The sequence below is a fragment of the Saccopteryx bilineata genome, chromosome 5 (genome assembly GCF_036850765.1).
Source record: "Saccopteryx bilineata isolate mSacBil1 chromosome 5, mSacBil1_pri_phased_curated, whole genome shotgun sequence".
NCBI classification, from domain to species: domain Eukaryota; kingdom Metazoa; phylum Chordata; class Mammalia; order Chiroptera; family Emballonuridae; genus Saccopteryx; species Saccopteryx bilineata.
The window spans coordinates 67517896-67543447 of NC_089494.1; the positions used below are offsets into that span (position 1 = coordinate 67517896).

Sequence of the window (25552 nt, forward strand, 5' to 3'; positions counted from 1 at the left end):
AAAAAAAAAATCTTAACTTTAAAAAATGTTTTGATGATTCCCTAGGAAGAATGATTTGTCAAGGGAAAATAATTAGCTTTATTAAAGTAAAATAATCCAGGTCATCTGTTGGGCATTTCAGTTTTTACAGATCTAAAGTCAAGTTGGAGCAGGTGGGCAGCATACAACACAAAGCCAGAGGAAGTATCTAATGTGCAGTTTGCATGAAAGGAAATGCAATTGAGTAAAACCAATTATGAAGTGTACCATTTATAAACTCCTTAAAAACCAAGTTTCCATACCAGAGACAGCTAACATGTCCTCAAGGAAGAAAAAGCTCAGGAATGATCAGTGACTGCCACCTTACCTTGTTTCCTTAGTTTCATTTTAGCAAACGAGACCATCCGGTATTTTGAAATTACATAATGACCTCCTACTCTGGTTCATTCTTGCTTCACTGAAATTTCTCAGGCTGTGGACTACAATTCAAACCATTGATGTACTATGTTTAGCAAATATTTATTTTACATCAAGCCTTTGGGTTTAACCTTCGGCTGTAGAAATGTTACTCGGGTGGTATTAAACAGGACTCTTGCAGTGGTGGGCTGGGGAACAAGCATGCACCTTTGCGTCAACTTTCCATCTTTTCTTTGCAGACGGTGCAGGTTGCCCTGGACAAAGCCAGAGAAGGTCGGACCTGTGTTGTCATTGCCCACCGTTTGTCCACCATCCAGAACTCAGATATCATTGCTGTCGTGTCACAGGGGACAGTGATTGAAAAGGGGACCCATAAAGAACTGATGGCCCAGAAAGGAGCCTACTACAAATTGGTCACCACAGGAGCCCCCATTAGTTAACCTGACTCAAGAACTTCATGCATAGACGATGCACCAATATAAGAGTGCATGGCTTCTTATTGTGTATTTTTTTTCTTTAAGGAGAAATTATGTTCATTCTGGTTTTACACACATTGTCATACATTGGGATCCAAGATAATTTCTAATGACCTTCAATAATAATTTAGTTTTAAATGTCTGTGTATGGAAAGTGAAAGGAACCACATCCAGTGTGAGTGAGTGAAAGTCAATGTCTAGCAGCTTCTCGGGCATCACCCAGTGTGTTCTCATGCCGGAGCCAGTCCCCATTGCTATGTGGGAATTAGCGAGGAGTCTTGTACATGAGACTTTGAACTCCTTAAGGGCAGAGAAGGTGTTTTTTAGTTTTGTTTTTTCATTATGAGCCCATAATTTGTCAATCCCAAGACATTAAGAGTGAAAAAAATGTTCATTCTTCCCACTAGGATAGAGCAGTGCCTCCAAATCAAAGCATAATATGATTCACTAAGGAGAGGCACATAGGTACTTTAAAGTTTTCTAGTTACATTAAAGAAAGAAAAAGAAAAAATGTAAAATGAATGTTAATAATTTAACCCGATAAATCCAAAATATGATCACTATAACATGAAATCAAGATAAAAATTATTAATATTTAAAATTATTTTATCATATTAAATATTCAAACATTAATGTGAATTTACACTTACTGCATATCTCAGTTTAGACTAGCCAAATATCAAGTTCCCAGTAGCAACATGTGGCTAGAGGCTACTCTATCAAACAGATAGGGTTAAAGAATTCAAGTTCATGTATTTCCTGGTCTGAGCCTCAGTTGTTCCTTTATGGTTTGTATCATATAAAAACATAAGCCCAGCTTCTCCCCTGAAATGTGTCTTTATACTGTACTCAGAAACTTTGGAAAATTTGTTTAGATAAGATCATTTGGACTAACGATAGACTTTGGTAAAACTAGACATCATGATGTTAGAAGTTACAAATAGAATCATATTGACACATATCAGAGTGATTAAAAGTCTTTACATCATTCCTTTTTTTTTTATATTCACCTGTTTGAGTTGAGTTAACCAAAGGGAAAGAATTAAGATTGTTTAGTATAACACAATATAACTTTAAAAACTGTCTTATTATCTAATTCTCCTGTTGTCCTCTTTTCAAAATAAATTTAGTTCCAAATAATTTATGATTTTTTTTCCTATGAAGGATTCTTATGAATAGTTGGAGGAGCACATCTTCCCACTTATTTTGGGAAGGTACCCTCTGCATTTCTCAAAATTGCAGACACAGATACCCACAAACTAGAAATGTCACTATTTGAAAAACAAACAAAACAAAGGCAGAAGAGTAGGCCTCTAGATTCTTTTGTCTAGAAACATTTTCATATAATTACTCTGTCTATTCCACATGTGCTTTAAGGAAATTAGTTCAATGAAAAGACACTTTGAATTTAGTGGTGTATTTATGCATGCCATTTTAGGCAATCAAACACTCATTTAAGCTTGACCAGACAGCGGTGCAGTGGATGGAGCATTGTCTTGGGATGCTGAGGACCCAGGTTCAAAGCCCCAAAGTCGCTGACTTGAGCATGGGTTCATAGACATGACCACATTGTTGCTGGTTTGAGCCCAAAGGTCACTGACTTGAGCCCAAGGTCACTGGCTTGAGCAAGGGGTCACTAGCTCAGCTGGAGCCCCCCATCAAGGCACATATAAGTAAGCAATCAATGAACAGCTAAGGAACTGCAATGAAGAGTTGATGCTCCTCATCTCTCTCCCTTCCTGCCTGCTTGTCCCTGACTGTCCCTCCCTCTCTTTCACTAAAGACAAACAAAACAAAAAAACTTCACTTATTTAAAAATGTAAATCCTGAAATATTTTGATGCTATATCCTGAAAAATAAAAATATATAGGATCATAATTAGGTATGGTTTGCCACATATTTATTCATAAATTAAATGTAAATTTTCTATCCTAAGAAAATATCAGAACATTCTCATCATTTTGGTTTAAGATCCCACCTCATATTTCCAACTAAGGGTTGGATTTATTAATATCTTTTACACATTTAAACTCTCTCTGTAATCAGGTCACACAAGGATGTCAGTGGAGATGAAAAAATTACAGATTTTATTGCTGTTTTCAGATTCATTTTGAAATAAATGCACATATGTGTATGTGCCACTATAAAATAAGCATTATGTCCATTTATATTTGCTTTAAATTTCCAGATCAAGTGAATAATCTCACCTACCTGTAAGAGATGAAAGTAACTTAACAAACTTAGAAACCCAATTCCAATTTCTTTCACACAGTGTTCAATTAAATGCCCAATTAATTTAAATGGATGGACTGTAAATAAAGCAGTGCACATGATTATCCCCTAATTGGCACTGGCCAGCAGTATAATGTGCTCATTAGTGAGCTGCCTGGTATCCTAAGGCTCATAATGAGTAATCAGGGTACACATGATTGGCATATAGCTGTCTGGATGTAACCACTCAATGCAATAAATCAGCACTTGGACAAAGTGTACAGTAGATTAAGGAAGAAGAACACATAGACAGCTGGTGAATTGGTAATTCCCTCCTGTTTGTAATTCAGGTACAGCTTCTACTCTCAGCTACAAAGAAATATGTGAGAAACAGAATAGGTGAAAATAAAAAGGGAAATGTTCACCTAAGTTGACTCAGAACAGTTTCTACAATTATTAAGAATAATTACTGAAAAAAGAAAAAAGGTGCTATCATATTGGTTGAGAATATATATTTCTAATATATCAAGTATGGAATCAAAGTCAAAGATAAGCATGTTTCCATAAAATTCTTAGGATGTTGAAAATTCAATGAATCATTTAAATATACTTCAAGACAACATTCACAAAGCATTTTATAATTCAGAAAGCATTCTGCCTTTATAATCTTAGTATGTTACTGTGAAACCATCTAGTAGGCTGCAGGGGAAGAATGCAGCCAAGAGTTGCATTCATTGTTGTATCCATGAGAAGTCACTATGGCAGGCATCATAGGTAAGCTTGCTTGACACCCAATCCTTCATCCCTTTCTCTTGCTTGCCTCTATTACAGAGGCTGGAAAGTAAACTAGTTAACTTCCCAGACTTCTTTGCATTTAAGGGAGGCCATGTGACACTGTTTTGTTCAATGAAATAAAGGTACAAGTCTGTATGGAGGCTGACCCTTCTCAAATAAAGCCCGGCTCAAGGAAAACCTGTTTTCCTTCTTTGTTCCTTAATGCAAAGTAGCCATGAACTTGACCATGAATGGCAGAGCAGAAAGACAAATTAAACCCGATTGCTGCACATCCTTGAGAAGCTGCTTCAGCCTGGGCTGCCTACCTTCAGCCATTCTATTGCATGAGAAAAAGATACCTCTCACTTGTTTAACCCTGAAGTCATTTTGTTGTTGTTGTTCTTCTTACTTTTGGATTAACACAATCTTAATAGACACAGTTAGATTTATATTAATAAGAAGCTGAAACATAACTAACTATAAAGAAAATAATGCAATGTTGAATTATTGATGTGTGTTTAAATGACTTTAAAATATGTCTTTTACATCTAAACATTTTCCAAAAATACTGATTGAAAGAAGAAATTAGTCAGTCTTTTTTGCAAATGTCACTGCTATGAAAAGGAGATGCAACTGGATGGAAGTCCGTCCCCACAGCTCATCCTAGTGGTTTTCCAGAAACATTTCTTGTACATGCTTTTATGCTTTAAGTGAAGGAGGCTTTTCCTTAGGGACTTGGTGTTTTGGATTATGCTTTCTCATCCTCTCATATGATAAAATTAGTATTAGACTGGGAACAATCTGAACTCCATTGGAAAGATATACCCAGAGTGGAAAAGAAAGTGATTCAAGAAGAGAATGAATTTTAAATAGGGTGGGTTAGGAGAGATAGGGAATAATGTTTCCAGCTAACCTGTAGGTAGGTGTAGTCTCAACTCAATCCTAATTCCACAGGCCAGAGGTAGCCCTGGTGTCCACCCACAGTTGCAGAAGGTAAGCCTGGAACCTCTGGGGATCTTCCCAAGGGAAAGGTCTAGATCAAAGTCGCCCCTTGCATATCTAGCACCTAAATGATTTTAACAAGTATTTGTCAGGTGGGTGGAAGGGGGATTAGAAATAAAAGCATTGACAGAAGTGGCCCTATTTGAGCCTGAACAGATCTTAGAAGCTATTTGGAAATGAATCTCTAGTTTTCATTTCATATAGCCACCCTCAAAAATGTTGGTGTCATATAATTTGTAGTTACAGTTTGCTACACTCAAGAAGCACATAACAATAACCATGAATAATTAAAGAGTAAATTTTATCTTGATGTCTTTGAGAGATCCATAATTAGTCCACAACAAACTTACTTAAATGATATTCAAATTTCTAGTCACTGCCTTCACACAATGCAGTTGGGTAGGCACCTCCCACTCCTTCCCACAGAGCAGACTTCTCCTCTTCTTCTCACTCAGCCTGTTATTATATATATATAGCCCCTTAGTATCTCTTCCAGCAAGAAGATGTTTCTCTTTACGGTGTTAAGAAAGGGAAAATGGAGCTGGTAATTTAATATAATTAAATGTACTTATGTAAGATATGTGAACAGAAAGTTTATGAATGTTCTCATATTAATAATTTTGTCCTATAACATTAGTTACATCATTTCATGTCTCCATGAATCTCTTTTCACAGCTATAAAGTTCAGATTCTCATAGGAATAAAATATTTTAAAAGACTGAAATGTATTATATAAATCTAAAACTTTATTAAAAAGCACATTACAAGATAGAGTCCTCTTTAGAATTTACAGCCTTATTCGTTGCATGGAAGTAAAATTCAATATGCTCTGGCTCTTCTTCCCTTTCCCTTGATGAGACTCTCAGAGTTGCAGAATGCCACAGCTTGAGTGAGCCTTCCATCCTCAGCCCACTGTAAGGTCCCGGTTTCAGAAATTAGATTAACTGAACTTACCAATATTTAACAGCCTCCCAGCATCACAGTGGTTAGATGTGGTCACATGCAGAGATAAACTAGAAGCCCGTCCTGATGAATCTGGACCCAAATGCTTGCTGTCAAACTCCATGAAGTCTTTTGTATATTTACCTGTTCCTAAATTTGCTAGCACCTGCCCCCTTGTTTCTGACACCCTTTGGAATACACACAGGGACGTGTGGCACCACCTCTTTATTGGTCAACATGAGCAGAGCAACAACATTCCAGTGCTAAAAGAATATGGTGCACAATAAAATCTCACAAACTTAGATGGATACATTTACTTTTCCTCTATTAAGACAATGCAATCTCTATTTAGAGAGATAGCAGGGTCTCCACCATTTCTTTCATTCAAAAAAGAATTGTTAAAAGGCAGAGTTTGGAATGATTCTGCAAAAAGAGCGATCTCAATGGTCAGATGCCTTGAACATGGAACTAGGAAGCTTGCGGCCAAGGGTATATTGTCTGTGAAAGGCAGTGATGGGTGAATGCAGTGTCCACCCTTAGAAAACCCCTCCCGCTCATGGCAGGATGTGTGAGCAAGGATGACAATCTGGCCAATGCTGCCCATAAGACACAGGCTGAGTTCCGGAAAGTGTGTGATTGGCCCAGCTGGTGTGCAAGGACAGGTGAGAGCTAGAGGAGGAAAGCAGCTCTTGGTTAGTTCTGCATTTCTTCTGCAGACGCACCTGTGACCAGCTCCTTCTGCAGAGTATGCCTATCACCCCAGGGAAGTGGTTTCTGCCCTCGCCTGGGCAACGCCTGCACCGAGAGAGGTGCTGGTAGAGCGAATGCTCCTCTTGGCAGCACCTGGTCTGAGTCGCAGAGCCCGCTCCGCGGGACCACTGCTGCTGCCCTCCGCTCGGCTCCTTACCTGTCCTGGCACCTCCGACTGTGCATAGGATTCTCTGGGGACCCATCACAGTTTTATGAACTGAGAACAGATTCTTTTCAGAAATTACATGTCAAAATGTTAGAAGCAAAGAAAAGACTCTAAAAAATTTTTAAATTCAAAACAGAAAATAATTAATCAGCTTTATGCTGAACCTTCATAACCTCAATCTTTGAGTTTTCTCCTTCCCTGAGAAAAAATCACTTCTGTGCCACCAGAAGAAATGAGATGTGATTTCTCCTGTCATTACTATGATCTCCATCAAAGAACAGCAGAGACAGTAGTTAGTATGCCACATCAAACCAGCCTCAAATTTGACAAAGACTTCATTTGTCCTTTGCCGAGCTAGAATGAAGCACTTCTAATTATTGGAATTTTCCTACAAGTTGTCATTTGGCAGAAGTTTCCGCAGTTGTTACTTCTTATAGAGCTTTCTATTAACATTTTTTTAAATAAAAAAAAAAATCATGTCCTTTTTTAAAAAAATTAAGAATTAGCACAACATCACCTTAGTGTGAAATCAGCATTGGAAATAATTAAAAGTAAGGGGACAGGAAAAAAAACTAGAAACACCATCTTAGTTTCCTGGAGACACTGAGGTCCAGGTACTCATCCAGAAAGCTGTTTGCAATTCCAGAGTGACCAGGACAGCCAGTCAATGAGGACAACATCTTCACATGCAGCTGGGCATTTGAAATTATTTTTCAAACAGTTTCTTTCTTTCTTTCTTTCTTTCTTTCTTTCTTTTTATATTATCTTTAGAGAGCTGGGGGGTGGGGGAGAGGGTGGGAAAAGCAGAAAGCAGCAACTCTCATATGTGCCTTGACCGAGCGAGCCCAGGGTTTTGAACCTGTGACCTCAGCATTCCAGGTCGACGCTTTATCCACTGCGCTGCGCCACCACAGGCAAGGCTTGAACAGTTTCTTAATAAGCACAGAACTACTAGTGTCTAGCATGCAGGTGTGGTAGACACAAACAAGCAGGAGAACTTGGTCACAAAGTCATCCAGCTCTCCAGAAAGTGGTCAAAACCATTGGGTAAGACTTCACCTAGTCTTGTGGCCCTGCGAGTGTTTCTAGGACGTGGCACAAGAAGCGGTCCCCAAACACTCTGATGTAAGGCAACAGAACTCTGCGTCCCTGGAGACCAGGGCGGCTAGAGCTCACAGGACAGAGGAAGAGAGCAGGGAGCTGCATAGGGGAGAATCCTATCTCTGGATAGGGTCTCCCTAAAAAACACATCAGAGCCTACTGCTAAGTTTTATAGTCACTGTAATCCTTCAAGCAGCAGAGACATTTAGTGTCAGCTACCACACAAGTTAATTTTTTCTTATGAATGTAGAAAGATCACAATGGTATTTACCCATCACCACTATTATTTTTCCATCTAGAAAATAATATCTTTGGGTTAATCAAAAGATCGTTGGGCTGGATAAGCATACTTTGTTCATTTTTCTGCCAACAAATGAATTTTTTTATATAAAATAAAGCAGTTGATACTGATTCATGCTGTCTCACAGAAATGTGGCATAGGTGACAATTTTATTTTATTTTTTGTATTTTTCTGAAGTTGGAAACAGGAAGGCAGTCAGACAGACTCCCGCATGTGCCCGACCGGGATCCATCCGGCATGCCCACCAGTGGGTGATGCTCTGCCCATCTGGGGCGTTGCTCTGTTGCAACCAGAGCCATCCTAGCGCCTGAGGCAGAGGCCACAGAGCCATTCTCAGTGCCCGAGCCAACTTTGCTCCAGTGGAGCCTTGGCCGCGGGAGGGGAAGAGAGAGACAGAGAGGAAGGAGAGGGGGAGGGGTGGAGAAGCAGATGGGTGCTTCTCCTGTGGGCCCTGGCCGGGAATCGAACCCGGGACTCCTACACACCAGGCCGACGCTCTACCACTGAGCCAACTGGCCAGGGCTGACAATGTTTTTTTAAATACTTTTTTTTTCTTCAGAGAAAAGCACAGTGGGACTTGATCTGTGCTATCCAATTCAGTAGCCACTAAAACATACATGGTTACTTAAATTTAAATGAATTAAAAGTAAATAAAAATGTTAAAGGCAATTCCTCAGTATCTGCTTGTAGCTATAGATTACAGTTTTGGACAGCACAGATACAGAATACCTCTATCAATGTAAAAAGTCCAATTAACAAGTGCTGAAATATATAGTTTTAATATACTCAAGAAATCAATCATATTCAAAGTCAAGTTTTTTACTTTCTTTTATATCAAGGTTTTTATATATATATCTGTCAATTTGACCTTGGGTTTATTTGCAGATTTGAAACAAATATCAAACATTTAGAGATACAATTTTGAGTTTCAAGGGCATCTTAAAATAATTTTTAATCACCTTTCTGTTTTATTGAAATTGATCCAAAGAAGACACCAATTTAACCTTTTAAAACAGATGTTCAATCACTAGGTTGTCAAAGGAAAGGGATTCAACACTGTTTTTGATAGCTAGTTTCAGCAATAATAAATTCCTTTGTATTTCTTTTCAAATATATGTTTGTCTGGACAGTTTCTCAAGTCACTTGTCTAGAATTTTCTCATCCTGAAAGCTCATGACATTGACATTTTTCTTCTGAATATGTGTCTAGACATTTTGAATATATGGATGTGGTAACAGCAAGTCAAATGAACTTAATTCCACTTACTTTTGGCAAATTAATTGGAAGCAGAAGAGTTTTTTCCATCCTTATTAAAAGCAGACATTTTCTCCAAGGCTGTGAGAAGCTGTTCCTCCTGCTGCCTAAGCCATTTCAACTGCAAAAGCCATTTGCCAACAGATAAATCCCTCCAGGAGACTTCAACTAGAGGGATGCCGGGGCTTTATGGCAGATATGGGTAGAGTTGGTGGGAATTAATTATAGAAAATGAGCCCATATCTCATTACATTTCCCTTATGAGGATCACATATCATCCAACAGACCACTGTGAAGGCTCACTGTGGGTGACTGAGACAACTGAGAAGGAATTTATGATGGAGTCAGGCATTGTAGCAGAATTCCTTGGCTATTAATGCCCTGGCTTCTTCAGGCTTTGGTAAGACTGGCTGAGACTGTATTGGGATAGAACATTATTATTATTATTATTATTATTATTATTATTTTGGTATTTTTCTGAAGTGAGAAGTGAGGAGGCAGAGAGACAGACTCCTGCATGTGCCTTACCGTGATCCACCTAGCATGCCCACCAGGGGGCGATGCTCGGCCCATCTGGGGCATTGCTCAGCTGCAAATGGAGCCATTCTACTGCCTGAGGCAGGGCCATGGAGCCATCCTCAGCGCCTGGGCCAACTTTGCTCCAATGGAGCCTTGGCTGCAGGAGGGGAAGAAAGAGACAGAGGGGGGGGAAGGGTGGAGAACAGATGGTTGCTTTTCCTTTGTGTCCTGGCCGGGAATCGAACCTGGGACTTCCCCACACCGGGCTGACGTTTTATTACTGAGCCAGCTGGCCAGGGCCAGGATGGAATGTTCTACAATATTAACATTACTCATCCCAAATGGAACTTTCAGAAAGAGCCGTCAGACAGGAATGATATCTCTGACAAGTGCAGAAGAATATGTGATGAGGCAAGGGCATCATATCATAAAGCACGGAAGGATTGAAGTGACTTTCTAAGGTCACTCCAGCTGGGAAGATTGAACCAATGAACAAAAGTCACACATTAAGAATCATTCTCTAAGTAAATCAGAAAAAAACAGAAACTGCATTATTCCATACGTAGGTGGGACATAAAAGTGAAACTAAGAGACATTGATAAGAGTGTGGTGGTTACAGGGGGAGGGGGGAGAGGGAGAGGGAAAGGGGAGGGGGAGGGGCACAAAGAAAACTAGATAGAAGGTGACGGAGGACAATCTGACTTTGGGTGATGGGTATGCAACATAAGTGAACGACAAGATAACCTGGAGTTGTTATCTTTGAATATATGTATCCTGATTTATTGATGTCGCCCCATTAAAAATAAAATTATTAAAAAAAAAAAAGAATCATTCTCTCTTTCACCCCCAATGTTTCATCAACATGAGACAAATTTTGTTCTTATGTTTCTTCAGTACAGCATAGGACATATAGTCAATAATATTATAATAACTATGTATGATGCCAGGTGAGTACTAGATAAATATTAGGATGAACACTTTGTAAAGTATATGATTGTCTAACAACTATACTGTACACCTGAAACTAATAGAAAATAATATTGTATGAAAACAGTAATTAGAAAAGAGATAAATTTAAAAAAAATAATATTTCTACATACCTTAGCTTAGTTACCTTTGAAAAAGAAAGCTGTTAAGTGAATTTTGTAAAAGCATCTCTAAGCCCATCTAGAAATGAACCAATAAGTATTTGTATGTTAGAGGTTTTGTTATCCTCCATTAATATTTTTTAAAATAGCACTTGTTTAAACTGTTATATGTTCATAAACATTTATGGATTATTTAACATGTCGTTATCTAAAATAAATCATGTATTGATATCCTTGAAAGAGTTACATGAAACATTATGGTAGATTACAGGTCACTGAGATAGCAAAATCTGATTCAAAATGTACTTGATTGAAATAATAGTTATTAACTTATAGCCCAGAATTACTAGGTCCAATGAGAGAAGAAAAAACACCTTACTGAGAAATTCTTAGTATAATATTAATATTTCAACAATAATAATTTTCTAAAGTAAACCTGTAGATTTTAATCACAATTCAGGATACACAGAGGTTAACCCAGCTAACAGCTATAAACATTTAGTAGTTTTTCTGATTGGAGCATGACCTTCTTCAAGGCAGATTTCCATAGTTTTGAAAAATTGTCTCCTAAAGGTAAAGCATAAGGATATCACAGTACAGAGTTAAGCCTTTTAGGGGTCAATAACGTTCTAGGTGGAGGATCTTCAGCAGCATTTACTGAAATATTAGAAATCAGTACCGTAAAACAGGGCCAGGAGTTGCACAGAGGTTCAAGTCTGTGGTTGCCTGGCTTGTTTCTTCCCCTGGATATGTGTCCATATCTAGAGCCATCAATGGCCCCCTGCATGGTGTAAGTCAAAGAGAATGTGGCATTTTAATGTAATTTTTTCAAAAATAGCTGCTTTCTATAGTAATTGTCATAGAATATTCATAAACTCTTACAAATTATTACCTCTTGAACAGGAAGAAACAAAACGTAAAGAAAATATACATCAGAAGACTTTGAGTTCTAATTCCTGTTCTGATGGTAGTGTAACAACCGTGAGTTCTTTTACTTGACTCAACCTCCGTTTCCTTATCTGAAATCCAGGGAAGCTAGACTTGACTGCCACTAAAAGGCCCACAAAAGCCAGAGCATCTGAAGATGATAAAGGTTTCTGTACTGGGGTTTCCGTTGGGGTGCTGAAGACTGTGAGGAGTGGATACTTGGATACTGCCTGTCTCCTGCTGGGCCACGGTCAACTGTCTCTTGGTGGGAATACAGACACTCTATTGCGATATCATCAGATTTTTCAAGAAAATAGAGAAATTCAGATTTTTATGTCAAACATGCTTGTTTTTTAAAAGTTGACAACTAACAAAATAGAGAGAGAGAGAAAGAGAGAGAGAGACCACTGTGAAGGCCAAACTAAACATACGTGAGGGTGGGATGGGGCCTTTGGCCGCCATTTTGTGCCCTCTGATTGGAAGCCTCAGTCTCTCCCTGCTCTATGGTTCTACCGGAAGATGTGAAGAGGATCATTCTGGGACCACAGAGCACTAACCCTATACAATTCTAATTAATCTTCTTTTCACTTGGTTTCATTAACATATGAATGCAATAGGGAATCAGAGCAACCACAGTCAGTGGGATGGATGCACTTTTACAGAAAGACAGCACGTAAAATAAATGCTCTGTGTGAGTGGGGATCTTGATGAAATGGTAGAGCTGTAGTGTGGTCAAGGAGGCCATAACACAGAGCAGTCGGAAGCTCAGCTTGTAGCCATTCTCCCCTCGGCAGCTCCTGAGGAACATCTCTGAGTTGATTGCAAAGCCCAAGCCAAAGAGGACCCCAAGGTTTCTCACAAGTCCAGCAAAAGGCGTAGTGTCAATGTGGATCCAGTCCGGGTTGGCACACCACTTCTTGGCTATGGGCACAGACCACAGCAGGTCAATGTCAAGCAGTCTGAGGAGCAGGTAAAAGCCAAGTGCAAACAGAAAGAGGAAGAGGTTGGTCTTCAGGTAGGTGCTCAGGCTGGCTGTTTGGATACCTGGAGTGTGTTCAAAGGCCTCTGCCACAAGCATGCCTGGGGATTAGAAAGAGACACTGAAGGTGACAATGTGCCCTTGAGCTCCCAGTGAATCATTCTCCCTGCATTAAAGAACCTAGCCGTAGTTTTCAATGATAAAGGGCTTTAGACACCTAGGTTCTATCTACTCTCCAAGGTCTTTCTTAAAGCAGTATCTAAACACACATACTTGCACCATGGTCTTTTCACCATCTATATTAGGACAGAGGGATCTTTCAGGAATCCACAGCTCTGAGTAACAACCCACTTTATAGGCAGAGCACTAAACTAGGTGCTTGTAATTAATATTTCAATTGCCATAGCCAGTTAACTTAGCCTTTAAAAAGCATGCAGAGCTGAATGGAAGAAACTCAGTCATGATGAATGTCTCTTCAGGAATACAAAGCAGCTGCTAAATGAAGTGCATAATCATGTGATAATCACTTCAGGTGTTTCAGAAAGAGAGTGGCATGGTGTGCAGGTTGGAAGGCCATTATTAAGGCCTCCAAACCAAGACAAAAGCAGGCTGTCTGAGGGGTTGGTTTGGGAGTTGGACTTTAGCTCTAGTCACACTTCAGGGAAGCCTATCTCACTAAGAGGTTAATATTCATACCATTAACTGAGACTGTGCCATTGTGTACAGGAAGGGTTTGAGAGCTGTGTTGACCCATTTAAGCTCCCAGGGCAAAAGTGGCTCCACAGAATTACCTAGAACAGGGAATTGACTACCAGGAAGAATCTGAGAACATAAAACACATGACACTAAAGCTTTCAAATGACACAACCAAAGGTAAATAAATGATTGTATTTACCACCAATCACGCCAAGAATAACTTGATGAGGAAAATGTGTTGCTATGAATACTCTGGAGATGCAGACACTGATTTGAATCAACCAAAAAAGACTCCAAAGAAATGACCAGGTCAGTCTACGATGGAAGAATAGATACAAGTGTAAAATGCAAAGACATTGTATTGCTCAGACAATTAGGGGATGACACCAGATGACCTTTCTCAGAGGAATCGTCTGACATAACATCATAATTCTAGAGTCTTTTTTTTATGTTTTTTCCATGTGCTCCACAAGATTTGAAAAGTTTTAACAGAGGTTTCTACGATAAATGAAATAAAAGGAAGCCTATTTGACATCCTAATAATTATTTTAATGGATAGGGGGAATTACTAATAATAGAATAATGAAGAATGAATTATATATGCTTCTATTCCCTGTCATGTGTGCTCCCTCTTTGCTCTCTCTCAACCTTTCTTTGAAGAAAACTCACTGGAGAGGCTGTTGCCACTCTGATGAAAAGCACATCAGCATTTTATCAAGGGCAAGTTTTCACTGGGTTTAATTTCAGATTCTCAAAGGAGTCCTTGGTTTTCTAGATATAGAAAATAAGAAAAAAGGAAATTGATCTATAGGATATAAACTTTTTTTTTTTTCCTGAAGCTGGAAACAGGGAGGCAGTCAGACAGGCTCCCGCATGCGCCCGACCGGGATCCACCCGGCATGCCTACCAGCAGGCGATGCTCTGCCTATCCGGGGTGTCTCTCTGTTGCAACCAGAGCCATTCTAGCGCCTGAAGCAGAGGCCACAGAGCCATCCTCAGCACCCAGGCCATCTTTGCTCCAATGGAGCCTTAGCTGCGGGAGGGGAAGAGAGAGACAGAGAGGAAGGAGAGAGGGAGGTGTGGAGAAGCAGATGGGTGCTTCTCCTATGTGCCCTGGCTGGGAATCAAACCCGGGACTTCTGCACACCAGGCTGATGCTCTACCACTGAGCCAACCGGCCAGGGCCTAGGATATAAACTTTTAATTAGAAAAAAAATAATTGAACTTGTAAAATATTAAAATCCAAGCAATGGTTGTTATTTTAATAAAAAAGAATTAGCAATATTGAATTCTAATAATTTTCAGAGATTCTCAATGGTTTGTTCCTAATAATCAGACCAAGGAATAGAGATAAAAGAGACTTCCAAAGAGGAAGTCAGTAGGGGCTATCTATATGGAAGAAGAATAAAGAAGAAGGATTTGGCCTGACTTGTGGTGGCTCAGTGGATAAAGCGTCAACCTGGAAACACTGAGGTTGCCGGTTCAAAACCCTGGGCTTGCCTGGTCAAGGCACATATGGGAGTTGATGCTTCCCACTCCTCCCCCCTCCTCTCTCTCTCTCTCTCTCTCTCTCTCTCTTTCTCTCTCTCTCCCCTATCATGAATAAATAAAATCTTAAAAAAAAAATTACTTTAAAAAAAAAAAAAAGGAAGAAGGATTTGGTAATATTGAGGTCAAGATTAGGCACTAGGCCCTGGCCGCTTGGCTCAGTGGTAGAGCATCGGCCTGGTGTGCAGAGGTCCCGGGTTCGATTCCCAGCCAGGACACACAGGAGAAGCGCCCATCTGCTTCTCCACCCCTCCCCCTCTCCTTCCTCTCTGTCTCTCTCTTCCCCTTCCACAGCAAGGCTCCATTGGAGCAAGGATGGCCCGGGCACTGGGGATGGCTCCTTGGCCTCTGCCCCAGGCGCTGGAGTGGCTCTGGTTGCAAAAGAGCGATGCCCTGGAGGGGCAGAGGATCGCCCCCTAGTAGGCGTGCCGGGTGGATCCCGGTCGGGCGCATGCGGGAATCTGTCTGACTGTCTCTCCCCGTTTCCAGCTTCAGAAAAATAAAAAAAAAAAAAAAAAAAAAAAAGAGGCACTAAAAAAATTTTGATCAATGAAGGAATGTTGCAGTTTTAGAAATTGAAAAAGAGTTATGGAATTTTTTTTTTTTACAGAGACAGAGAGAGAGTCAGAGACAGAGAGATGAGAATCATCAATCATCAGTTTTTTGTTGCAATACCTTAATTGTTCATTGATTGCTTTCTCATATGTACCTTGACCGTGGGACTATAGCAGACCGAGTAACCCCTTGCTTGAGCCAGCAACCTTGGGACCTTGGGTCCAAACTGGTGAGCTTTGCTCAAACCAGATGAGCCCACGCTAAAGCTGGCGACCTCGGGGTCTCCAACCTGGGTCTTCCGCATCCCAGTCTAACGCTCTATCCACTGCGCCTGGTCAGGCAGGAATTTTTTTTGAAGAAACAAATATATTTCCAAGTTTGGAAATTAAAGCAAGAAATAACCTATAAGACGGTGAGGCTTATCTAGATTCCTATTTTGAGAAACGGTGTATGGATAGAAAATGCTAATTTCTTTAATCACAACTTTCTACTGTTGTTTTGGATAATGAATATATTAAGACATATAAGTCACAGTTTTTTAGAATAAGAAATTCCTTTGGTAATTTCTTATATAAGCCAATGCTACTTTAAGAAGTGAAATATATGATGGATCTTGGAAGTTTTTTATTTTGAAAGAAATTTTATGTCATGGCATTTATTACTGTATTATTTAACCAATTAATAGATAAATCTTATCTCAGGTAGCCTAACAATTTATGATTAAAGTGGTGCTCAGAATTGTTTTAATGATAAATTATTTCAGGAAAGAAGAGAAGGAAATAGCTTAATTCCTACTAAAATTTTGAATAATTTTACATTAAACTTCTAGGCCTTTTTAAACATTATAAATCTACCAACATGAAGCCTACTAACATTCAATAAAGCCTTTTATTATTATTATTCATTTTAGAGAGGACAAAGAGTGAGAGAGAAAGAGAGAGAGAGAGAGAAGAGAGAGAAAGGGGGGAGGAGCAGGAAGCATCAACTCCCATATGTGCCTTGACCAGACAAGTGCAGGGTTTTGAACCGGTGACCTCAGCGGTCCAGGTCGACACTCTATCCACTGCGCCACCACAGGTCAGGCAAAACCTACTAACATTCAAATTTAAGTTTGCTTCTAGAATGTTTTTAGTTAAAATGATTGCAAGGTCTTTAAAGCTAGAATATGTTATTGATGTCAGAAACATTGGCAAGTCAAAGAAAAAAGCACAATTATACTAAATTGATTGATGCATTCAAGGAGAATAATGATTCTCAAAGTTTCTAGTTAAGCAAGGAAATGTACATGCTAAATTATTTTCTTATATAATTTTAAATGACTTACTTATGAGCTACCAAAGTGATTATTATACTATGGAAACCCAAAGGCATATTAAGAAAGTCATCTACCAATTAAACATTTCCAACCCTATAATGTTATAATAGCTGTGAGCTTATTAGGACATTATCTTAAAGCAAAATATCCATTTTCTACGCATTTGCTATTTTTGTTATGATAGAATGGAATAAGCACATTTCCCATAGGTGCCTTGACCAGGCAAGCCCAGGGTTTTGAACTGGCAACCTCAGCATTTCCAGGTTGACGCTTTATCCACTGCGCCACCACAGGTCAATAAGCACATTTCAACAACAAAAAGTATACTAAAATGAATTTTAAAAAAGACATTCGGCATTCAAACTGTTATATTCCAGTGTAAGAGAAACTGGAGCAAAGCTGACCTGTGTAGAGTGGTGGGTGACTTATCCATATGACTGACAGTGTGGCTCAGGGCAGCCGTTACCATGACATACCAGACACACGAGGAGCCCATTGCATGACCAGATGGACTTCCTGCCAAAGCAAAGTTGTCAATACATTTGAAAGGTAGTTAACAGTGTATCAATATAAAAAATGAACAGTAGAATAGCATGTTAGCCATGAAAATTACAAATGACTCAGGAAAAAAACCACAAGGTGCAGGCTATATGTAATGTTTAAACATAGGTAAAAATAAAAAAAAAATTGATTCTCAAAACACTACTTCAAAACTTTTTTCCAGATTTTTCAAGTTCATCAAATTCCAGAAATTAAAATGTTCAAAGCTAATTAGGAACTCAGGGTGTTGCACCAAAATCTCCTGTATCTCTGCTCATTGTTTATATCTAACGGTTTTTAATTGATGATAAAAAATAAAGTACATGTATTGAATCTTAAATCAGTTTTTTGTGTAGGACAGAAAAGTCAAACATGTAAGGAATATCATTGTTATGTCTGATTTGCCAATTGACTGCTATGCACTAGCATCTGCCTCTATGCCTATCTTGTGGCCTGCCGTTCCATGGAAGTTTGTCATGAATGGAAGAGAAACTATAGGAGCATCAATATTAGCAGAAGAAGCCTGCAGACAGGTAGTCTTTCTACTCTCAGAATGTCTTTCCCATGAAGCTGGATTGTTTTTTATCACTTTACTTTGACATTCTCCCTCAGTGTTTACCAATGGACATTCATTAAGGGTAAACATTTCTTTTTGAAAAAAAAAAAAAGCCACTATGTTAAACAAAGATAAATCTATTTTATATCAGTCTATTTCTTTCAAATGTCTTTCTTATGCAGGAATTTTTAGAGCTTTCATATGGTTAAAGGAGTGAATATAGGGTCAAATATATCTTTCTTTCTCCCCCCATCCCCAAAAATGTCTCATAACATAAAACACATGCTGGGAAGTGCTAGGATAAAACAAAGTAGCATTTTGATTGTCTCAAAGGTTATCCATTCATCCATCCATCCATCCATTCATCCATCTACCCACCCACCTATCCCACACTGGTTTTACAAAGATAAATGAAACAAACAAACAAAAAAGATAAATGCACACACCATCCCTGACACGATGGTTCACAGTCTACTGGGGAAGCCAGATATATAAAGAATTATAGTACTATAATAGAACTTACACATTCACTATATCCAGGACTAGTTTCAATGGATATCACATATGAATTTTCTGCTATGTAACAAACCATGGTGAGGTATAATATAATATAGCCTTATAAATTAAAGCAACAACATGTCATTTTATTTATCTATATTTCAAAAAATCTCTTTATAGTCTTAAACCCAACTTCCATGGCAAAATTTTACACTCATACAGAGTCTTACTTATAGTAAAAAAAGAAATGTCCCAAGAAATTTACTTATAAGCTATATATACAAGAGAAAAAAAGAAATTTTAAGGAAATCATTCTATGATCAGAGATATATTTACTTGCTCTAGTAATATTGGGAAATTCTTACCTTTTTTACAAAAAAAAAACTTGTTTATTCTTTTTTCATTTATTAGATTTTTGGAAGACCTATAATAACTTTGAAAGTTGCACAGCAGTAGATAAATTAGCATTTCTAGGATTTTAATAAAGTTCTTTGGCAATTTGTTCTAGCTAAACTTTTTTGTTTGTTTTAGTATCAGACCATTTCATTTTTCAAAAAAAATAAGTGCCAAATATAAAAGTATTTAAGGAGTATTCTTCTAACGTGCCCTTTTACAAACTACACAATGAAATTTAATTATTCATAAAACTTCTTTCCTTTCTCTCTAGCAATTTTTATGCTTATTAACTTTAGCATTCCACTCACTGCATTTTCTTTAATGCTCTATATGATATCACACACTTATTAGATGATAACCATACTTAATGACTCTGGTGGAATATCTTTAGTAACTTGAGGTTGCTATAATTGCTTACCTGGACCTGTTTCGCAAGTAGTGGGAAACTGTTCAAGGCACGGACTTGAGTGATTTGAGTAAATCTGAGTTTCTTGGACCCACCAGTAAGGCCGATGACCAAATAATATCCTGTATTTGAATAAATATAAATATGCAGGTATATTTAAACACACAACTATTACTTCATTGGAGACTGGCTATTTTCTCCTACAAAAATGATTCAATCAGAGGGTTGATAGGGAAAGTTCATGATTAAGAAATATAAAGAGCTTGAGTTCTTGAAACCATGTCAACACAATAAATCTAAAATAAAAAGAACTTGGGTTCTCATTTATCTTTCATTATAGAGAATGACATAGTCACTTGGGGTTTGGGCATTCTAGTTTTCAATAAAAATAGGGACTTTTCTTCCTTGTAGGGGAAATCCTGTGGGTGCTTTGGGTACTTGAAGAATATCAAAGTGGTCTCTGGAATCAAAAGTCTGTTTAGTATGGTGCTGCTCATTTAACTAATTTCTTGGCTAATCACAACATACGTGTTACGGGGTTTTAGAATTTACTTTTAAATTAGTACACATTTGTATATAAATATACATTTGTATATAAGTATGTATTGTAATGGTTTTTGTAAGTTCTATTTATGATCTGTGTTACAAGTTAACCGTTAAGTTTGGAAGATTTTCCAAATAAAACTACACACATCTAAAATGTGATCATCATGCCAAAGCTACAAATTTAAGAATAACCATTAGGAAAAGTGAAACAAAACAGAAGTCTTACCATTTAAAAATAAGATTGAACCAATCCCCAATGACTGCTACCCATATCATCTTGGTTCCAACTGTCTGATTAAGTTGAAACCAAAGTGGAAAATAAATAGAAAAGGTATTCCGGGGGTCTCCAACATTGGACATAAAATTTAGAAAATTGTAGTAAGCTCGGTAGTCCTTCTGCAAATGCTGAATAACGAGCACTCCATTCTTATGAAGGAAATCCATCTTGAAAGAGAGTCAGTTCTAAACCTAGAGCAATTGAAGCTGAAATGCTCTGAGTCCCACCATTTTTATATGGTACCCTTGTGGCGTGTCCAGCCATTATTGTAACATGTGACGTTAACCATCTGTGGAAAAGGCACGTCGGCCCTCATCTGCTGAAAAGCTCATCTGTTTATAATTTTAATTGGAGCCAAAGAAGTGAAGTACATGCTGATCTGTGACAAGTCAAGAGGAAATTTGGGTAGAGGTACAATGAATTTCTTATGCAACCTCCCTTTTGTGTGAACAGTTGGATTGTGTTTGTTTGAAATTTTTTGCACAGTTCATTTCCTTAAAGGGCAGAGACATTAGCAATTTCTATGCTTGGCTAGAAGACTATGCAGTTATAATTACTGCATGTCAAATAGCCCTCAAAGCCAGGCATTTTAATTTAAAATAGACTGTGGCTCTGACTATTTTATTGTGTCTTTGAGGAAAACAGATAAGTAAATATCTGGGCATGGAAAAATGTATTTGCTAGGACAGACTACTTTCTGATCACAGATTCTTAAATAAAAATATTTTATTTTTATTTCTTAGAAGAGAGAATGATATATATGGAACAGAAAAGGAAATAAATGAAAATAGGAGATCTAGAAGGAAATGTGTTGCTTTTTAATTATAAAGTAAAAAAGCAGAGATGGAGCTCACTTTGCTAATAGACCTGTGTTAGGTCTGAGTTATATTAGTGTTGACTAGAAAATACAGTTGAGAGCACTGGGGAGTGCTCACCTGAGAGAAAGACATGAACAGACTTCAAAAGGCTTTGGCCCAATCAGGAAAATGGTTTGTTGAAAATAGAATGTTCAGTAGAATTATGTGGGACACACTAAAAAGAATATGAAGGTTAGAAATAAACAGAAGAGCAGCTCAAAGAGAGCTCTGGGTCCAAGTCAGACGTGAGACTGTGGGTTTAGAGAGCTCAGTTACGGCTGTGAGGATTCCTGTGAAAGCAATTAAGCCTCACCAGGAGACAGAGGGTTGAGGCAGGTACCATTCAGATGACTGTCATGGCTAATCACAGCCTCTTTTGTTAGGAAAGGGCTTCACATGCTATAAATATCTCTTTGAACTTTTCTTAGAGTCCTGCTTCATCATTTAGCCATTTATTTATTTATTTATTTATTTATTTATTTATTTATTTTACAGAGACAGAGAGAGTCAGAGAGAGGGATAGATAGGGACAGACAGGAACGGAGAGAAATGAGAAGCATGAATCATCAATTTGTCGTTGCGACACCTTAGTTGTTCATTGATTGCTTTCTCATATGTGCCTTGACCGTGGGCCTTCAGCAGACCATGTAACCCCTTGCTCAAGCCAGCAACCTTGGGTCCAAGCTGGTGAACTTTTGCTCAAACCAGATGAGCCCGCGCTCAAGCTGGTGACCTCAGGGTCTCGAACCTGGGTTCTCCGCATCCCAGTTCAATGCTCTATCCACTGTCCACTGTGCCACCGCCTGGTCAGGCCCTGCCTCATCATTTAATAGCACCATTGTTACCGGGGATCCAGTGTCTATCAGTACCTTCCCAGGCTCTGTTTAACCCCCTGGAGGAAATGCTTTGTTGTTAAGCTCTTTGGGGTGATTTTTTTAAATGCCATACCTTTGTCCTACTCCAGACAAATTTCTGATGATGGGACTCAGGCATCGGTATTTTAAAAATACATTTCAAGTGATTCCAACGTGCAGTCAAGGTTGACATAAAGAAATTCGTATCCGACCTGTTTTCCTTTCACCTTAAGGCCCTCCCCCTGCCAAATGTCAACCTGAAAGAAGCTTCAATGACATTTAACATGTAAATTATTGGATATAACTAGATCTGTTAAATTTGATTTTTTGCACTAACTGGTTTATCTTGTCAAGGCTTCAGAGAATCTACCTCTAGAATAAAAGGAAAACCTAATCTAGTAAGAAATTATACAGCTGGTGATAGTTTGTATACAAATTCAGTATTGTGGACTAAAAGAGGTGAAGCAAGGGTCACAAATGAACGCACCCCTCCTGCCTGACCTGTGGTGGCGCAGTGGCAATGTGCCCACCTGGAATGCTGAGGTCGCTGGTTGAAACTCTAAGCTTGCCTGGCCGATCCACACAGGAGAATCAACTACTATGAGTTGATGTTTCCACTCTCCCCCTTTTCTCTCTCTAAAATAAATAAATGAAACCTTAAAAGAAAAACAAGAAATGCAGCCAGCCCTCTTAACACATGACATGGTGATGGCAACTTTCCTCGCTGTGTTTTCCGTGACGGGCACCTAGAAGGAGCTTAACATAAGGCCTGGTTTCTGTGGACAAGAGCTTTGGTTTGACAGTAACAAAGTCAGATTGCAAGCAGCACCATGTCATTTTTCAGCAAGTGACTTTAAATGGCTGCCAGGAAATGAATACTAATCTCTATTCCTGGTGGGAGACTTACCAGCCTTCCTTTATCATTCTTATCATTTCAGCAGGAGGATAACTAGGAAGTAGTCAGCCAGCACTGGACGGCCGCACACTGCTCTTCCCCTAGGCAGCCCAAGAATTATGCCCACTCTTTTCTCCCACTAGTGTGCTAATCTAATTCAAATGATGTATGTATTGGGGTAGAATTAATTCTGCTGACAACTCAATTGTGCACTAGAATGTCTTGCATTTATGCTCTTCCAATTATTTAAAATACTCTATCTTATCTGATTTTAACTCCACAGTGATCCAATAATCCTCGTTTTAGTGATAAGGAAATGGACAAGTAATCTTCCCTAAGTCATTTCTTTCATGCAGCACTGTTTTAAGACTGTTTTAAGACTAAATTTTATTTCCAGAGCAATGTTTCTTCCTAGTCTAGGCTGGATCCAGGTTGCTTTAGGCCAACATTGGTAAGATTTAAACCAGCTGCAAAATGGATAATAGCTGGTGCTATAACCACCTTGTTTCAGATGCTTTCAACTACCCAAGCCTCCAATACAACTGTATTATCATTCCAACTATAAGGCTTTTTCTGTGTAGTCTTGTGAATTAGTTGATACATAGGCACATCTGGCCAGCTGCCAGATCACTAGACCTTGATAGATATAAGCACCACTTTGAATTTCTGTTGGGTGGCTTATCCCATGTAATGCTGGTGGTTGAGGCCATGTAGGTTCTCACTGAATTTGGGCAGACAGTATAAAAACTACAGAGCTGGAAAGAGTTGGGCCATTATCGTTAATAGAGTCTCACTATGATGGACAAGAAAACAAGCAGGAGGTACCCTCTTCTCACAGCAGCAAGTGAACGAATAGAAAAATGACCCATCACAGTGGCGGGCAGGCAATCCAAATTTCTGAGAAATATGTTATAATAATTAAGTCAAATGTTAAAGTAAAAAATATAAAGTCCAAGTGTGCTTTTATGGTAATTAGATGAAATAAATATGTCAAAATTAAATTTATTCTGACATTAAAAAACATTTTTATGTTATATTTTTTGAGTTATGCTTTTTAGACTTCATGAAAAGAGGGGTTAAAAAAACGACAAAAAAGTTTTCTTTTTATACATATAGATACATTTTTAGTAAGATTTAGTGAATTCGTCAGGTCCCAGCATGAACATATTACATTTTTTCATTCTTGTGTTTATGAGAAACATGAGCCTGATGTGTCCTAGTGATTTCTTCAATGTTTGGGCATATATTTATTTGAAAGGCAAACTCTCATTTTCTTGTCAATCCATTGAAGAATTTGTCTCTTTTTACTCTTACTTGTGTTGAGTGCAGAAAACCCCCACCATACATATCATCTTAACTTTACACCAAACAAAGGATAGAAGAAACTTGCCTCCAGTCCTTCCAGGGAACATGGGGGGTAGTGTAAACAATCCAGCACCACAGCTTATCAGCCTTTTGCAACCTAATCAGGCAAGTGAGGTGGGGATTGGACAGACTGTCAGCTTACAGCCAATTCCCCACACCTCTGTCCCCCAAAAATCTAAACTCCAAAAACCCTGTTGGTTTTTTGGTCTCCAACAGGCACATATGTCTCTGGAATACCATAGGGTGCACCTGGAAATCTTCTAGGGCGCACCAGTGCACCCTGGCACACACTTTGAGAACCACTGGACTATACACATGTGGCACTGCCACATGCTCGTGCACTAATCAAGCAAAGTTCTTGCAGCTGGTAAACTAGTGAGCAATCCTAGCACAGCTGTTTTCCCCAACATCCCAACAATTGTCAGCAGGGATACAGTTGTGATAGGGGTTCTGAGACTTTTCTCCAGGGAAGTCTTTGACATCATCCCTGGAGAAAATAGTAAGTGGCACTAAGATGGGCACCTCAGGGTTTGAAGTTGGCTCTGGTTCCCATCCTCTTCTGATGGACCTGGGGCCCAGCAGACATTTTCTTCTCTAAAAATAGTCAAGTATGGAAATAAGTGAAAGCTACCCAAATGAGAACAAACAGAGGCTATTTATTCTGAGTTTACTCTAGCTAGAATCAGCCACCATCACTTGCATTGGACAGACTCCAAAGCAAGCTGGTGAGTAGGAAAGCTCTATAGTGAAAACAAGGTATGCTCCAGTTAGAGGTGTTGGCATGGGCAAGGAGGAGTGGGTTAATTGGAAACAGAGCATCTTATGTGATTGGCTAGGATGCATATTTGGCTTTCTCTGGTTGGTCTTGAGTTGAAAGTGGGGGGGGGGGGGCGGTGAAACTGGCATTCTTGACCAAGTCCTGACCATTCTGGGCAGATTGCTTCAGAAGTTATGGATCAGAGTTCTATTGTCATATTTGAATTTGGTCTGGCCATTGTCCATTTGTATATTCAATCTCTTAAAAGACAAATAGAATAATCATGTGAAAAGTAGTTTGTGTGGCATCCCATCAAGAAATAAGGGAATCTATTGTTTATCTTATAATTATATAATTTTTATTCATTGAGTTAAAATGAGAGCATACAGTAGCTTACCAAAGAAAAATCAATTTATTCAGTTATATCACTACTCTAAGGATTTAACCTCTACCAATCAGAATCTGTGCTGCTGGCTTTTTGGTTTGCATATTCAGGTTCTATTACTTCCATAATGTCTTTTTTTTTTCTTTTTGTTTTTTTTGTTTGTTTGTTTTTTGTTTTGTATTTTTCTGAAGTTGGAAACGGGGAGGCAGTCAGACTCCCGC

General features: G+C 38.7%; 2 protein-coding genes across 12 annotated transcripts in view; one reads left to right on the plus strand and one right to left on the minus strand.

Annotated features, from left to right (window-relative positions):
- ABCB11 (ATP binding cassette subfamily B member 11) overlaps nucleotides 1–9125 on the plus strand; it is a 167942-nt gene extending 158817 nt beyond the window's left edge. For all 10 annotated transcript variants that reach the window (XM_066278682.1, XM_066278686.1, XM_066278683.1 and 7 more), the window contains one exon: nucleotides 636–9125. In XM_066278682.1, coding sequence (XP_066134779.1) covers nucleotides 636–836 — 201 coding nt within the window. In that variant the 3' untranslated portion in view covers nucleotides 837–9125. The remainder of the gene's footprint in view (nucleotides 1–635) is intronic.
- On the minus strand, nucleotides 5586–20433 carry G6PC2 (glucose-6-phosphatase catalytic subunit 2). 2 transcript variants are annotated; one of them, XM_066278692.1, is made up of 5 exons: nucleotides 20168–20433; nucleotides 19408–19517; nucleotides 17404–17515; nucleotides 13781–13896; nucleotides 5586–12986 (listed from the first exon to the last, which is right to left on the minus strand). In XM_066278692.1, the coding sequence occupies exons 1-5, from the start codon at nucleotides 20383–20385 to the stop codon at nucleotides 12475–12477; spliced, it is 1068 nt and encodes a 355-aa protein (XP_066134789.1). In that variant the 5' UTR covers nucleotides 20386–20433; the 3' UTR covers nucleotides 5586–12474. The 2 variants fall into 2 exon arrangements, with proteins under 2 accessions (XP_066134789.1, XP_066134790.1); XM_066278693.1 differs by lacking the exon at nucleotides 13781–13896 and having other exon boundaries at nucleotides 12832–12986.
- Nucleotides 20434–25552: the final 5119 nt, after the last annotated feature.